Source organism: Budorcas taxicolor, chromosome 2 (genome assembly GCF_023091745.1).
Source record: "Budorcas taxicolor isolate Tak-1 chromosome 2, Takin1.1, whole genome shotgun sequence".
Taxonomy (NCBI): Eukaryota; Metazoa; Chordata; class Mammalia; order Artiodactyla; family Bovidae; genus Budorcas; species Budorcas taxicolor.
Window position 1 is genome coordinate 129,847,729 of NC_068911.1, and position 16,543 is coordinate 129,864,271.

Consider the following 16,543-nt stretch of genomic DNA (forward strand, 5'->3'; position numbering starts at 1 on the left):
TCCTTATTGTCAGATTCTTAATTCAATTTCTTAAATTGAAGAGTAGGGAAAATGACTAGACCATTCAGGTATGACCTAAATCAAATCCCTTATGATTACACAGTGGAAGTGAGAAATAGATTTAAGGGCCTAGATCTGATAGATAGAGTGCCTGATGAACTATGGAATGAGGTTCGTGACGTTGTACAGGAGTAGGGAAAATGACTAGACCATTCAGGTATGACCTAAATCAAATCCCTTATGATTACACAGTGGAAGTGAGAAATAGATTTAAGGGCCTAGATCTGATAGATAGAGTGCCTGATGAACTATGGAATGAGGTTCGTGACATTGTACAGGAGACAGGGATCAAGACCATCCCCATGGAAAACAAATGCAAAAAACCAAAATGGCTGTCTGAGGAGGCCTTATAAATAGCTGTGAAAAGAAGAGAAGCGAAAAGCAAAGGAGAAAAGGAAAGATATACCCATTTGAATGCAGAGTTTCAACGAACAGCAAGGAGAAATAAGAAAGCCTTCCTCAGTGATCAGTGCAAAGAAATGGAGGGAAACAACTGAATAGGAAAGACTACAGATCTCTTCAAGAAAATTAAGAGATACTAAGGGAACATTTCATGCAAAGATGGGCTCAATAAAGGACAGAATGGCATGGACCTAACAGAAGCAGAAGATATTAAGAAGAGGTGGCAAGAATACACAGAACTATACAAAAAAGATCTTCACGACCCAGATAATCACAATGGTGTGATCACTCACCTAGAGCCAAACATCCTGGAATGTGAAGTCAAGGGGGCCTTAGGAAACATTACTATGAACAAAACTAGCCGAGGCAATGGAATTCCAGTTGAGCTATTTCAAATCCTAAAAGATGATGCTGTGAAAGTGTTACACTCAATATGCCAGCAAATTTGGAAATTCAGCAGTGGCCACAGGACTGGAAAAAGGCAGCTTTCATTCCAATCCCAAAGAAAGGCAATGCTAAAGAATGCTCAAACTACCACACAATTGCACTCACCTCACATGCTAGTAAAGAAATGCTCAAGATTCTTCAAGCCAGGCTTGAACAGTACGTGAACCGTGAACTTCCAGATGTTCAGGTTGATTTTAGAAAAGGCAGAGGCACCAGAGATCAAATTACCAATATCTGCTGGATCATCAAAAAAGCAAGAGTTCCACAAAAACATCTATTTCTGCTTTACTGACTATGCAAAAGCCTTTGACTGTGTGGATCACAGCAAACTGTGGAATATTTTTCAAGAGATGGGAATACCAGACCACCTGACCTGCCTCTTGAGAAATCTGTATGCAGGTCAGGAAGCAACAGTTAGAACTGGACATGTAATAACAGACTGGTTCCAAATAGGGAAAGGAGTACGTCAAGGCTGTATATTGTCACCATGCTTATTTGGCTTATATGCAGAGTACATCATGAGAAATGCTGGGCTGGAAGAAGCACAAGCTGGAATCAAGACTGCTGGGAGAAATATCAATAACCTCAGATATGCAGATGATACCACCCTTAAGGCAGAAAGTGAAGAAGAACTAAAGAGCCTCTTGATCAAAGTGAAAGAGGAAAGTGAAAAAGTTGGCTTAAAGCTCAACATTCAGAAAAGATCATGGTATCCGGTCCCATCACTTCATGGCAAATAGATGGGGAAACAGTGGCTAACTTTTATTTTGGCAGGCGGCGGGTGGGGGGGAGGCTCCAAAATCACTGCAGATGGTGATTGCAGCCATGAAATTAAAAGATGCTTACTCCTTGGAAGGAAAGTTATGACCAACCTAGACAGCATATTAAAAAGCAGAGACATTACTTTGCCAACAAAGGTCCATCTAGTCAAGGCTTATGGTTTTCCCAGTAGTCATGTATGAATGTGAGAGTTGGACTATAAAGAAAGCTGAGCACCGAAGAGCTGATGCTTTTGAAATACGGTGCTGGAGAAGACTCTTGAGATCCCTTGGACTGCAAGGAGATCCAACCAGTCCATCCTAAAGGAGATAACTCTTGAGTGTTCATTGGAAGGACTGATGTTGAAGCTGAAACTCCAATACTTCGGCCACCTGATGTGAAGAGCTGACTCATTTGAAAAGACTCTGATGCTGGGAAAGATTGAGGGCAGAAGGAGAAGGGGACGGCAGAGGATGAGATGGTTGGATGGCATCACCGACTCAATGGATGGGTGTGGGTGAACTCTGGGAGTTGGTGATGGACAGGGAGGCCTGGAGTGCTGAGGTTCATGGGTTCGCAAAGAGTCAGACACAACTGAGCAACTGAACTGAACTTCTTGGAAGAAAAGTTATGATCAACGTAGACAGCATATTATAAAGCAGAGACAATAATTACTTTGCCAACAAAGATCCATGCAGTCAAGGCTTTGGTTTTTCCAGTAGTCACGTATGGATGTGAGAGTTGGACTATCAAGAAAGCTGAGCACTGAGGAACTGATGCTTTTGAATGTGGTGTTGAAGAAGACTCTTGTGTGTCCCTTGGACTGCAAGGAGATACAACCAGTCCATCCTAAAAGAAATCTGTTCTGAATATTCATTGGAAGGACTGATGTTGAAACTGAAACTTCAATACTTTGGCTACCTGATGTGAAGAACTCACTCATTTGAAAAGACTCTGATGCTAAGAAAGATTGAAGGCAGGGGGAAAAGGGGACGATGGAGGATGAGATGGTTAGGATGGCATCATTGACTCAATGGACACGAGTTTGAGTAAACTCTGGGAATTGGTCATGGACTGAGATGCCTAACGTGCTACAGTCCATGGGGTTGCAAAGAGTCGGACATTACTGAGCAACTGAACTGATACTGATCTGTGATATATCTCAAAATATTAATCAGTGCTCCTCTATTTATAGAGAACTTTCTGCTACTATATAGTACTTCAAAATATTTTAAATATTAAAACTGTGTCATTATACAATATTTGAAACAGAGACTATTCAAATTTTAAGGCATCTCTTATGTTGATTCAATAGGAAATCCTATTAGAATATTTTTGCTTTTCATACATTTCTGAAAGAGATTTAGTAGTTTTTCTCAAGCTGTTTTTCCCAGTCTCAACAATATATTTCAGATTACTCTGGATTTAGATGCAGCGAAATAAACTGACAGATAAAATCCAATCTTCATTGGATTTGCTCAAAAAACACTGAAAATATATTAACTTTTCCCTCAAAATAACATTAAATATAAATCCTTAGAAGCTCTTCAAAAGTTAAATTGCACTCTAAGTCTGACAATCTATTACTAAAAACCAGAGCCTAAGGTTAAAACAGCTAAAAGATAGGTATTTACAGTATGTTTTAATAGAGACATGTTAGTCCTTTTATTTCACTCAGGTACCATTAAATGAATCATTCCCCAATGCATTTGTGAGGGAAAATCAGTTAGTGGTGAATCAAGACAATTTAAAATACTGACTTTCAAAAAACTGCCCTGAAACCAGAAGTATTTTCACAAAGACATTAACATTTTATAATAACTATTACCATCTTGGGGAAGTAAGTTCTGGCCTGCTTATGTGATTAAAACTTTCCCTTCCTACAAAAAAGAATTACCTGCATGCCGAAGCCAAACCACTGCGAGGTTGTATCTTTCAGAGCAGACCAGTGCACTAAGGAGGGGAAGTGCAGAATTATATTCACCAACATCCAGGAAAGCTTCAGCAACATCAAGATAGAGGTCTCCCATGTCTTCAGGATTCTGTTCCACTAGTGTTGTCAACAGAGGCTAGACCCCAAAGTAACAGTCTGAAGTCAAGCGTTCATTACAAATAAACACGTCTACTTGTATTTCTTTTTAACATATACACTAGTTATCTGAGGTGAATCTAAAAGGAGCAAGGCTTAATAAAAACAGCTTAACATGATCATTTCTTAAATCATTACTGTGTCTCTATTATAAAGAATTCATACTGCCATCATTCACTCACTCAACACATTACTTCTGAAGACGTGTTATAAGGCAGGCATTGGAGGAGCTAAGATAGCACTGATCTGCTGTGCTCTCCCTCAAGCAAGTCAAGCAAGCCCATGTCGCAGGGCTTCTGTGTTTGCTATTTCCCCAGAAAGCCGTTCCCTCCGTTACCTGCTTGGCCTATTCTTCACTTCCTTCATGTCATTCAAATGTTACTTTCAGGGGAGGCTTTTCTTCACCAATTTAATACAACTGCAACTCCTCCCACCCCCAATATTTCCTATTCTTCTCTGATTTTTCTCCAGAGCACTTATCACCAACTAGCATTCTATATTCTATGTATTTATTACCTAATCCCATTAAATCAAAAGATCCATGAGGACAGGGATTTGAGTATTTTATTCAACACTTTATCCTAAGGTCTATAAAGTAGATATCCAGTATTTTTTTATTTAATAAAATACTTAGTCTGAAGTCAGCAAAAGAGAACAACTGTCAGAAACTGCCAACTGTCTAAAAGGCCCAATCTCACATTCTAATCTCTGGATTATTCTCAAGAAAAACAAATCATTATAAGCCCAGTTCCAAACACTTAGCTTTTAAAAGACATTCACACAAAAATAATATGATGCTTACTGTGACTTCCTGGTTATCAAAAAATGTGAAATCTAGGGTCAACTTATAATTTCCTGCTATCTAAAGAAAAACATTATAGATTTGATCTAAAGTATCTCAAGTGCAAATCTTAATGTTACTTACATTAAGTGGTTCAAGAATGTTGAGATGTACAAGGCAGACCATCAGCTTCACTGTGATGTCTATTGGCACACCATCAGGTATAGCACAGATAACGTTGTCACCAGCTGTGCATCAGACAAACAAAAAGTTCCTTATAATTTTAGAAAGTGGAGCAAATGAAGCAAACTATACCTTCTATCTAAGACCTCATTTACTTTACTCAAAGCAAATGATTCTACAGTCAGTTCTAAGTTTGGCCAACTCTGGTTCTAGGCTCTTAAATTTCCTTTGGTCTCTCTTTTGATTAGCAATTATCCTTCCTATTTTCCTAATACTTTATCCACTTGCCAAAAATCTACATAAACTCCCACATCTTCTATCAAAACCAGAAAAAACTAAAAAAAAAAAAGTGACAAGTAAGGATATATGAACTTTCTCTTTTTCTTCTTGAATCCAAGAGCCTTTTTTTAGTCTTCACTACAAAAGAGACTGAGAAAGGGATGATGTAATAGTGTAAAGCAGAATTTTAAGTGAACGCTTAAGTTTGAAACAGAATTTTTTCAATATTTAATAAGTTTGAAATAAATTAGTAGAGAGCATTTTAAGCCCTTTTTAAAAAGTAAATTGCTTTAGTTTGAAAGGTTTCTGATAAGCTGCTCCATAATTCATTCTTTTTTCACATAACACTATCAAGGCCCTGTGTCAATGACAAACGCCAAGTTCAAACAGATGTACTGAGGGGGAAAAAAAAGGACTAAAACCAAGTTAAAAAAAAAATCACCTGTCAGTGAATACTCACAAGAAAATGATATGGAATCTTTGTTAGGAAAACATGCTTCTTGGGAAAACTTGCTATGAAAACACTACTAATTTCAAAATACCACGTTATGAACAAAAGGATTATGCACTCTCTCCTATGCAGAGGAAATTACAACCTTTATTCTCTTCCGAAGCGCCTTCTTCTGTAGTTCTTTTTTCCAGCACAATTCCAGAAAAATCTGTAATTACCTAAAAGTATGGGGGGGGGGGGTGGAGCAGGAGCCAGTGATACATTAACATTTTTATATCATATTAACTAATGATTCACTAAAAATACATAATTTCTCTAAATCAAACCAATCTAATTTTCCCAAAAGATTAAGAAATGAATTGTAACCATTAGTCTGCTGCTGAGTCCTGCTATGCTGAAGTACAGGTGTACCTAGCATCTGTGAAAACAGCAACAGCTTTTATCATATGGTAACTACATTTTATATTTCATACAGGATTATTACACAACTTAAGTGTGTCCATACAAACTTTAAATGTATAGTTTAAAATAAATAATATATATCACTTAGGTGAGGAATTGTCAATTTGTAAGAATTTCTAAAACAAAAAAAAGTGCATGTTCAAAACCTAACAGAGAAACACATAAATATTCCTACCTCCAAAGCTCTGTCATATTGTTTATTAGAAATGTATAGTTCAGCTGCAATGTTAACATCTTCCATGGAGACTAGGCCCTGGTGTTTTGAGAGAGCTTCTTCAATTATGTTAATAGCTGAAGTAACATCATTGGCTTCATAGTAACTCCTAAAATATGAATGGCAAAAATAGATCAGTGCTTATTAATTCAGATCATAAAACTCATTTTCCTACACAGGCCCTCTATTAACTATGAATCTCATTTTCTTAAAATTTGGGAGGAGAAAACTCTTCTTTAAAATCATAATCAGAGATGATCCAAAAAATAAAAAAATAAAAAAATAATAAAATAAAATCATAATCAGAGATGATCCAGAGAAAAATGTGTACTGTCAGTATAACCATGTCATAACATCAAGCATCTCACTCTCCCAAACCTACCTCGTATCATTCTAGCTCACTCCCTTTGTAACTCAATACCAATAACTTTCCTACCTCAATGGGATCTATAAAACATTCATCCTACCACTTTTTACTGTGGCTGCCATTCCTGTCCTCACTTTTCTCCTTCTCTGTCTTCCACTATTACAATTACTCCCTTGTGCATCTCAGTTCTCCTGCACTTCTCTCCCTTTATCAAGGTCATCTGATAAAACTCCAACTCTGATTAATCCAAATATGCCTTCCCCACCAGCTGCCCATGCTACTAAACTCTAAATTAATGACTAATGTTGGTAGCATGTGCCAACCTAAAGCAAAGTTTTCATCTTAAAACGTCATTCTAGTACAGGCTCAAGATAAAATGACTGTAGATCTCAGAGCATAAATATTTCACTAGCACATTTGCACTAACTTAGTGTATACGTACATAATTTATGAAAACCTGGGAATCGAGTCATCCTTCAGAACATGTTCCATTTTTAAACTTCTGGGCACATGAAAGATAATCAAATATATAATACAATTTTTTCTAAACAATCACACAGTCAACTTGGAAATAAAAGAGTACTGGGGGGAAAAAACCTCTGTATTTAAGCACAATATTAAAATACAGGAATTCCGCAGAACACTTTCCTGAACCTCAATAAAAAGTATATTCACTTTAAATATATCTTTTGATTTCAAAAACAAGATGATTAATAAGAACATTTATGTATATTTCAACTTGAAACTTACTTTGCCATATCTCTAGTCAATTGCATAAATCGTTCACCATCAGATGGAGACAAAAGGTTTAAAATACGCCTATAACCATCCATTGCCATTTTGTGATCTCCCATCTGTTCATAAAGGCTTGATCGCTCCCACAGGTAACGGACATTAGTAGGTTCATATTTAAGTGCTAAAAAGAAAATAAGGAATATAAGTTACAGATTTATTATATAAGGGGGCTCATGGTACCTGGATGTGACCCATCTTTTCAGAAAATCTATTAAACACTCTAAGCTAATTTGCCAACAGAACCAATTGGTTTATTCCAGACTAAATCTACCTTCACAGGAATGCTAGATTATGCTCGACCAAATAGAAGCCTACTACTACTACTAAGACTTCAGTCGTGTCCGACTCTGTGTGACCCCATAGATGGCAGCCCACCAGGCTCCCCCATCCCTGAGATTCTCCAGGCAAGAACACTGGAGTGGGTTGCCATTTCCTTCTCCAATGCATGAAAGTGAAAAGTGAAAGTGAAGTCACTCAGTCATGTCCGACTCTTCGCGACCCCATGGACTGCAGCCTACCAGGCTCCTCCGTCCATGGGATTTTCCAGGCTTGAGTACTGGAGTGGGGTGCCATTGCCTTCTCCAAATAGAAGCCTAAAATCTCCCTATTAACCTAAAATCTCCCTATTAACCTTCATTTGGTCACTGACGTCTAATATTAACTCTCAAGAAACAGCTTGGAACCAACACTGATCTTGGCAGGAAAACGAAGGTCTTGTCTTCAACCAATGGTTTTACTGTATTAGCTCAAAATATAAACAAAGTTGCTGATAAATGTGAAAATACAGGGAGCCCAAATACTTACCTCCAGTATAACAGAATACAAGGAATAAATATATTTCAACTAACAGCACCCCAGAATAGCAAGTACATTGATCAGAAAATCTATTATATAACATTTTATCAAACAAAGCAAGAAAAACATTTTTATTACCTTTTGTGTAGCAAAATATAGCCTGCTTAATATTGTCTTGTTCCAGGGACATTTCTGCCAATCTAACCCATTCTTCAGTGTCACTGGGATTTAAATGTGCAGCAATCAATTCAAACTGCAATGATTTCTCCATGTCACCTTGGTCCTCATATATCATAGCAAGAGTGGAAAATGGCTCATAAGCCAAAGGAGCTATAATGAATAGAATAAAAGAACAAATTTCATTGGCTAAGGGAAGACACTTATGCTAATATCAATTTCATGTTTCAAACTATGGATTCTTATGCTTTTTAAAATAATTTGAACAGAATTATACAAACAGTACATTTGCTTTAGTGTATTTTCATATACTCTTAGAATTTAAAAACTATTCTTTTCTCTAAGCAAAGTGTAATTTTATAAAAAACCCTACTCTCTACCACGTCCCCCTCATGAAAAGTCCTCTTTGATAAGGCTAAACGTGGCTCATTAATTCAGCAAGTTCATCCCAATGGGCATCAGCCACATCAGTGGGGTTAAATCATCAGGATCCAGCTTCCACACTGAGGAGTATGGGAATAATGGAGAGAAGATATCTAACTAGCACCTAAATCCAGATTATCAAAGTGAAAGGTTAATCCACATTTCTGAAATAATGTTTCTGAATTAAGGTTCTAAGAACATGAGGGATTAAAATCAAAGGTAACTGTCAAACTAAACAATTATAAACTAATAAAGGAACAGATAATACTGAAAAGGACCCTAGACTAAATGAAAGGAAATGCCAAAATATGGAAAAGATAAACTGAAAGTTCACTGTAGTAGACTGCTTAAGCCACTATGCAGGGCATCACTTGGCAACACACCGGGAAAACAAAATAATAAATGCAAGTGATTAGTCAAAAAGTGACTTCTAAAGGTATCTTTCAATATGCCTGAGCTTTGCAGTTTAATGGAAAGATAACAAGTATATATTGTCTTTTATCAAAAAGTAGATCAAAATAATCTAACAGTGTTGATTTGGAAAATGGTAGAAAAAGAACACTCCTCAAAAGTGGCTTTAAAATAATGTGTTTGCCATATTTTAAAAAGACATATTACAAATATATAAAACTCCTAAAATGAAATGTTCAAAAACAGATTTTTTTAAAAGCCTGTTAAGAGTTCAATATATATTAATGATATTTCATTGAATCATACTCTGTGATTATCATTTTCTTGGCAATGATTCCTATTCAATTGATAATTATATCACTGTTATTACAATCACCTCCAAGCTCCTGAATATATTTTCCAAATAGAAGAGTGAGGTACTCCTCCCTTTGTTTTAAAAGTCAGACTATTAAAATGCTATTGTCAATAATCCCCACATTAAACACCTTGTCTTATGATTTCCATGCACATCAATATCGCCTCTTCACGTTCTCCTCGAGCAAAGCGAATGTTGGCTTCACCCATGAGACCTCTCAGAGCTCTGGGAAGTTTACTCCGAGGTCTTTTCTCCTACAAAACAAAAATGACATTTAGACTCAAACAGAAAACAAACCCAACCCAACAAAACTTTCCTACAGTAGCAAGTTCAAAGTACAATAAAGTATTTAAATAGAGCAAAAATCAAACTGGTCAGGCATTACTAAATTACTAATTAGACCAAATGTAGAACTGGATGTTGCAAAATGGATTTATATGCCAGGAGATTTATGATACAATCTACTGAAGATTCTTCTCTCAAATTTATCTACTCAGAATGCTACTGCTGTTGCTAAGTCGCTTCAGTCGTGTCCGACTCTGTGCAACCCCATAGACTGAAGCCCACCAGGCTCTGCTGTCCCTGTGATTCTCTAGGCAAGAACACTGGAGTGGGTTGCCATTTCCTTCTCCAATGCATGAAAGTGAAAAGTGAAAGGGAAGTCACTCAGTCGTGTCTGACTCTTCGCGATCCCGTGGACTGCAGCCTACCAGGCTCCTCTGTCCATGGGATTTTCCAGGCAAGAGTACTGGAGTGGGTTGTCATTGCCTTCTCCCCTACTCAGAATAAATTAGGTTAAAAAAAAAAATCAAGATACAATATAAACCTTTTAATAGCAAAATTATAGTAAATTTTGACATTTATAATAATAATTAAGGTTTAACATTTTAAAATCTCTAAAAATGAAACATAAGAAATCAGTAACAGTAGCAATCTCACAGTATTTCCTTTCTTACAGTTGAATTCTTTCAGTATAAATGTGTAAAGACTTTTTTTTTCAATTTCTATGTCACATTTTTACATTCTGTTTATAAATACCAAAATAAGAAACACTTTACTTTCATCATTTTCTTGGTTTCACGATTGAGAACCATCTCCAGTACAAACACGTCGCCAGCGGTGGGTTGCTCAGGCGTTTCTTCCTCTTCCTCTTCCTCCTCTTCTTCCTCTTCCTCCTCCTCATCGTCATTCTCTCCAAGCATGGAAGCAAAGACCTTGTGAACTGACTTACTGACTCCATCTGATGTTTCGCCTAAAGAAAAAGACATTGAGGTAGGAAACAAAAGCTTTAGCATACTCAGCACTTGAAAGAAAAACAAACGGTATTTTCTGGAATATAAATTTCTACCCCAGCATTACCCAACTTGAAAGTAAAAGACAAATGAACATTCCCAAAAACAATCCAAAGAAAGCTGTCAAAAAGGCCATGTTTTTTACTTTGTAGGAACTGCTGACTCATCCTTTAGGCCTCATCCAGACATACAGGCAAAATTAAGTAGGAAATCAGAAACACAGAATAATAGTAAAAAGCAGAGAGGAAAAAAAAAATTAAGGAATTTCAGGACACAGACCTAAGAATTAACTAACCTAAGACCTAAGAACAAGTCTGCTGGTACATAACCAGGGCATATAGCACAGGGGTTTAAGGTGAGGCCTCTAGAGTCAAGCTGTCTGGTTTCAAACTTTACCACTATCTATTGCCAGCTGTTTTACCTTGGGCAAATTACTGAAGCTCTCTGTACCTCAGTTTGCTCATCTGTAAAAGGGATCAATAACATCTGCCTTACAGGGTTACTCTGAGTCTTCAAATATATACACTGAGAAAAATGCCCAACATACAGTAAGAGCTTAATAAATGCTATTATTATTAGAACAATATTATTATTTCAGGAACAAAATAACATATTTCCTCTGTATCTGAGGAAATCACTACAGTAAAATTATTTCTCTAAGTTTATAATGATTATCTTGAATAATAAAGAAAAGTTTAGAAGCCAATTTGTTGTTAAAGCAGAGATATGGCATATTTTAGAAAAGCTACAATGAAACAGTTAAAATAAATGTACATAAATATATTTATTAAAAAATCCTAAAGCTTATTCACTTATGTAAAATAACCTCAAACCGCAAGGATGCTAGACAAATAAGACAGTCAATATATTTAAGGAAGAAGAGAATGAAAAAAAACCCACATGTTTTGAAGAATAAATATTATAGTAATACTTACTATGACATCATAATGATCATCTTTAAGAATTCTAAACACCCAAAATAAATGTAATGTTGTAAAACAAATCAATAAATTTATTACAGTAATACAAAAAAAGAGAAAAGTCATACAATCATCGTGATACACAGAAGCTTTTTTGGCCATGCTGCATGGCTTGCAGGATCTTAGTCCCCCAACCAGGGATGAAACTCAGGCCTTGGCAGTGAAAGCACTGAATTCTAACCACTTAACTGCCAGCGAATTCCCCCAGAGAAGCATTTGATAAAATCCGACACCTATTCCTAATAAAAATTTTTAGTCAAAAGAAATGTAAGGGAATACCTTTAACTTGATAAAAAGTACACACAAAAAAGGTTCCACAAACACAGTTAATGGCTAATTATCCAAAGATACTGGCAATGAGACAAGCATGCCTACTATCACCATTCCTTTCAAGATTTTACTGGAGATCCTAGTCAATGTAATAAGGGAGGAGAAATAAAGGCATAAAGATTAACAAAGAAATAAAACTGTCATTCACAGATTACATAATGATACATAGAATATCCAAAAGAATCTATGCACAAAAACTGTCAGAATTTATGCATTTAGCAAGGTTCCTGAACACAAAGTCACTATACAAAATACATTCCTAGGAAACTGGGAGCTTAATATCTTAAAATGACTGTATTATTTGAGCTGAGGCTAGTATGCCTGACTACTCATGGTAAGCAGAAAGCACTGATTCAAGCAACCACCTTTTTCGGCCACCTCTTAGTATCCTGGCCTGGAGAATCCCATGGACAGAGGAGCCTGGTGGGATACAGTCCCCGGGTTCACAAAGAGTTGGACACGTCTTAGCGACTGACTCTTTCACTTTCACTGGCAAGCATCCCATGGTGCCTGCTACTAACAGTTGCACCTCAAAGACAACGTTATGGTGGAAGAGCAGCTCTTCCTCTGAGCAGATAAGGAAGGACTCACAGATTTTAGAACAAGTTCAGCCCGCTTTTTCATTCCACTTGCCTAGCAAAGAATCTATAATCCTAATTTTCTCTCCTCTTTGCCCTTTCTTCCCCACTTGGTCCAAGGAGGCAGACAAAACCTGTTCATTTTCTGTTCACCTGACTAGTGTTTTCTCTGTGTAAAGTCTTACTTGTTTGGAAGAAAAACGATCAGCCTCCATTTCTACCCTCTAAGGGCCAGAAAGTTTAGCTTAGTTCTCAATTAGACCTTATATGTGAAAATGATAGTTGCTCAGTCGTGTCCAACTCTTTGTGACTCCATGGACTGTGGCCCACCAGGCTCCTCTGTCCATGGAATTCTCCAGGCAAGAATACAGGAGTGGGTAGCCATTCCCTTTTCCAGGGGATCTTCCCGACCCAGGGATAGAATCTAGGTCTCCTGCACAGTATCCATTTCTACCCAGTAAGGCAAGAAAGTTTAATTTAGTTCTCAGTTAGACCCTATGCCCACAGTTAAATTCTAAATGATAGTTCCGCATCCCACATTACTTGATATGAATGACTGGATACCACAAACTATCATTAGTATTCTGATCAATCACCAGAAATTAATAATTTGCCTACTAATTCATCACTTAGGCTCCCATAAGTTTAACTGTTCTGGGTCCAGTAACCAAATTTAGTATCTGGTCATGCGGAGCTGAGGACTAAATCCTGGAATGAGGTAACACACCAAGATATCTATGCTGTGTCGAAGGTCCCATGTGGACAGCCAACTGGCCTTCCACTCTGACATTTCTACCTCTCATAATTAAAGAAGCGATTTGGAAGACCTTTGTATAGAATTATAATTCATTACAATTTGGGGGAGTCCTGGAATAATTAGCAACCACGTGAGAGGGTCAATTTAAAAAATCGTGATCCCGAAAGGCTCCCAAACACTGATACAGATTTGAAACCCTTCTCCACAAACACAGCCCACTAAGCAGCACCATAATCAATAATTCAACAAATACATATTGAGCACCTATTATATACCAAGTACTATGTTCCTAAAAAGCCAGATATCAACAACAGAATACCACAGCAATTAAAAAAAAATAACACTTTCACTAAATTATTAGATACCGTTAAAATTTAATGCAGGCAGTGATCTTAACATACCTTCACTGGCATCTTTGCCCTGAGATTTGGTAGAGTTTATTCCTGATGATGATGGAACTTCAGAGTCATTTGGATTTTCTTCAATTGATGACTTTCCTTTTTCCTGAAGACTCTGGGATTGAAAATTAATTAATGACTCCAAATACAAATGCAGATTTAGCTCTTTCCAGCTGAGAATAGAACATCTGTCTCATTTTCTATTTCTATAAAACTTGAGCTCTGAACACATACACTGTATGTGAAATCTAAATTTGAATATTGTCAAAGCATTTCACTGTACTTGGGTCTCATTCTTCAGTCTGAATCAGCCATTTGTAAAAAGTAATTTTAAAAACCTTGATAATTTCATTAATCTACACATTGCAGTCTTTCTTTTTTCAGCCTTCCTTTTTAAATGAAAACAGATGGGGCACTACTGATTGCATGATTTAGGAAAGAATCCAACAGCTAACCTCAAAAGGTGCAATTACTTTTATTTTCCCTCCGATTTCAAGTGAAGAGACATGAAAAAGTCATGTATTTCCTCATTTACCAGAGAAGTTTTTTGTTATCAGACACACAAAAAAATCACTGTTTCTGTGGATTACATCACACCATTGGGAGACTCCTCAAAAATGGGAGCTGAAACCACTCCGTCCGGAAATGGACACTAAGGCCTCAAGAACAGAGGTGAATTGCGCATTCAAAGTCACAAAAATAACAGCGGCAAAGCTAGAACTTGAAGCAGATACAAACCGACTCCAAACTCTACTGCCCACACCCCACCTCCATCCCCACCCCATTTAATCTACCAGCGTTAAGCTACTCTCAAGTTAAAAAAAAAAAAAAAAGTACTATTTGACAACAGTAAAAAGAGAAAGAAGTGGTTCCCACCGAGACAAAAGCTTTCTGGTGAGTGAAATGTTTTAAAGAGGAGCTTAGCACAGGGATAACGTGAGAACCGGAGTTTCGGTAAAAAGGGGAAGAAACTGCTAGTGGTACGCGGCCCGCCCCATAAGGGTGAATTCAGTGGGTCCTTCACATCTCTTAAGTGTACTAGGGCGACAAGACAGTGACAGCATCCAGGCCTATCATCTCCTCACTTTCTTCTCGCGGGTTTTTCTCTCCTCTCTTCTCCTTTCGAACTCCTCAAAGGAAATCTTCCCTTCCAGATAGTCGATGAGCTCCGGACTGAACCCCGACATGCTTGCGGGGTTCTGCTACGCAGTTTCAGGAACGAGGACAGACGAACGGAAGAGCAGAGGCTCCCAGACGCTAGCCCCGCGCCGAGCCGCTAAAGGCAAGGACCCGAAGTCCTTCTGGGAAACTGGCTCGGCCTGCGCCGCAGCCGCCGCGCTCAGGTTCCGCAGGAGCCTCTAATCCAGGCTTCTTCCCGGAAGCGTGAGTATGAGCGCGGGAGTAGGCGGGACCTGATCTGGACCCTCCCAGCTTCCAGGACTTCGAGCTTGCAGTCGGGCTCAAGCCTCTGGTTTAAGCTTGTTAAGGAGTTGGGGAATGTGCTTGAAGAAAATGTTCCTTCGTCTACGGTATTTCCTTCAAAAATATTTGTTCTTTAATTTGATCTTTGGTTGTTCAGTGGCTCAGTCTGTCCAACTCTTTGTGACCCCATGGACTGCAGCACGCCAGGCTTCCCTTTCCTTCACTATCTCCTGAGTTTGCTCAAACTCATGTCCATAGAGTCGCTGACACCATCCAACCATCTCATCCTCTGTCGCCCCCTTTCCCTCCTGCCCTCAATCTTTCCCAGCATCAGGGTCTTTTTTAATGAGTCGGTTCTTCGCATCAGGTGGCCAAAGTGTCAGCTTCAGCATCAGTCCTTCCAGTGAATACTCAGGACTGATTTCCTTTTACGATTCACTGGTTTGATCTCGCAGCCCAAGAGACTCTCATTGTCTTCTCAAACACCACAGTTCAAAAGCATCACTTCCTCAGTGCTCAGCTTTCTTTTTAGTCCAACTCTCACATTCATACATGACTACTGGAAAAACCAGAGCTTTGACTATATGGACCTTTGTCAGCAAGTGATGTCTTTGCTTTTTAATACGCTGTCTAGATTTGTCATAGCTTTTCTACCAAGAAGCAAGCATCTTTTAATTAGTAGCAGAGCCAGGATTCGAAGCCTGGTCTATCTGACTCCAAATCCCATACTTGGAATTAATACACTGTCTGTCCTTGAGGCTTCCCTGGTGGCTCAGCAGTAAAGAATATGCCTGCCAATTTAAGCCCTGTGTCGGGAAGATCTGCCGCAGAAGGAAGTGCCAGCCCACTCCAGTATTCTTGGCTGGGAAATCCCATGGACAGAGGATCCTGGTGCACTGCAATCCATGGGGTCATAGAGTCGGACACGACTTAGGGACTAAACAACAACTGCCTCTCCTCAGTGTAACTCTACGTCAACCTACACACTCCTGTGCTTTATATTTTACACTGAATTATAACTTTCTCTATTGTCCTATTCTAGAGACACTTGCTGTCAACATCTTGAGAACAGCACTACATCTTAATGAACTTTCCTCTCTAGGCTAGTAATCTGTGCTTAAATCACATTGATGAACTCAACTGGATGGAACTGCAAGTGCCTTTGGAATGGGCAAGGAAGTAGAAGTATGAAATGCAGCTCAATATGAAGCTGAGGTTGCTGCTGCTGCTAAGTTGCTTCAGTCGTGTCCGACTCTGTGCGACCCCATAGACAGCAGCCCACCAGGCTCCTCCATCCCTGGGATTCTCCAGGCAAGAACACTGGAGTGGGTTGCCA

At 38.3% G+C, this 16,543-nt stretch overlaps 1 protein-coding gene across 1 annotated transcript in view; it reads right to left on the minus strand.

Moving 5' to 3' along the window:
* GTF3C3 (general transcription factor IIIC subunit 3) overlaps nt 1–14,972 on the minus strand; it is a 35,427-nt gene extending 20,455 nt beyond the window's left edge. The window contains exons 1-10 of the mRNA XM_052660525.1: nt 14,871–14,972; nt 13,789–13,900; nt 10,509–10,702; nt 9,581–9,704; nt 8,223–8,414; nt 7,245–7,410; nt 6,089–6,236; nt 5,597–5,669; nt 4,683–4,786; nt 3,566–3,737 (exon numbers count right to left, since the gene is read on the minus strand). Of these exons, the coding sequence (XP_052516485.1) occupies nt 3,566–3,737; nt 4,683–4,786; nt 5,597–5,669; nt 6,089–6,236; nt 7,245–7,410; nt 8,223–8,414; nt 9,581–9,704; nt 10,509–10,702; nt 13,789–13,900; nt 14,871–14,972 (1,387 nt within the window). The remainder of the gene's footprint in view (nt 1–3,565; nt 3,738–4,682; nt 4,787–5,596; nt 5,670–6,088; nt 6,237–7,244; nt 7,411–8,222; nt 8,415–9,580; nt 9,705–10,508; nt 10,703–13,788; nt 13,901–14,870) is intronic.
* Nucleotides 14,973–16,543: the final 1,571 nt, after the last annotated feature.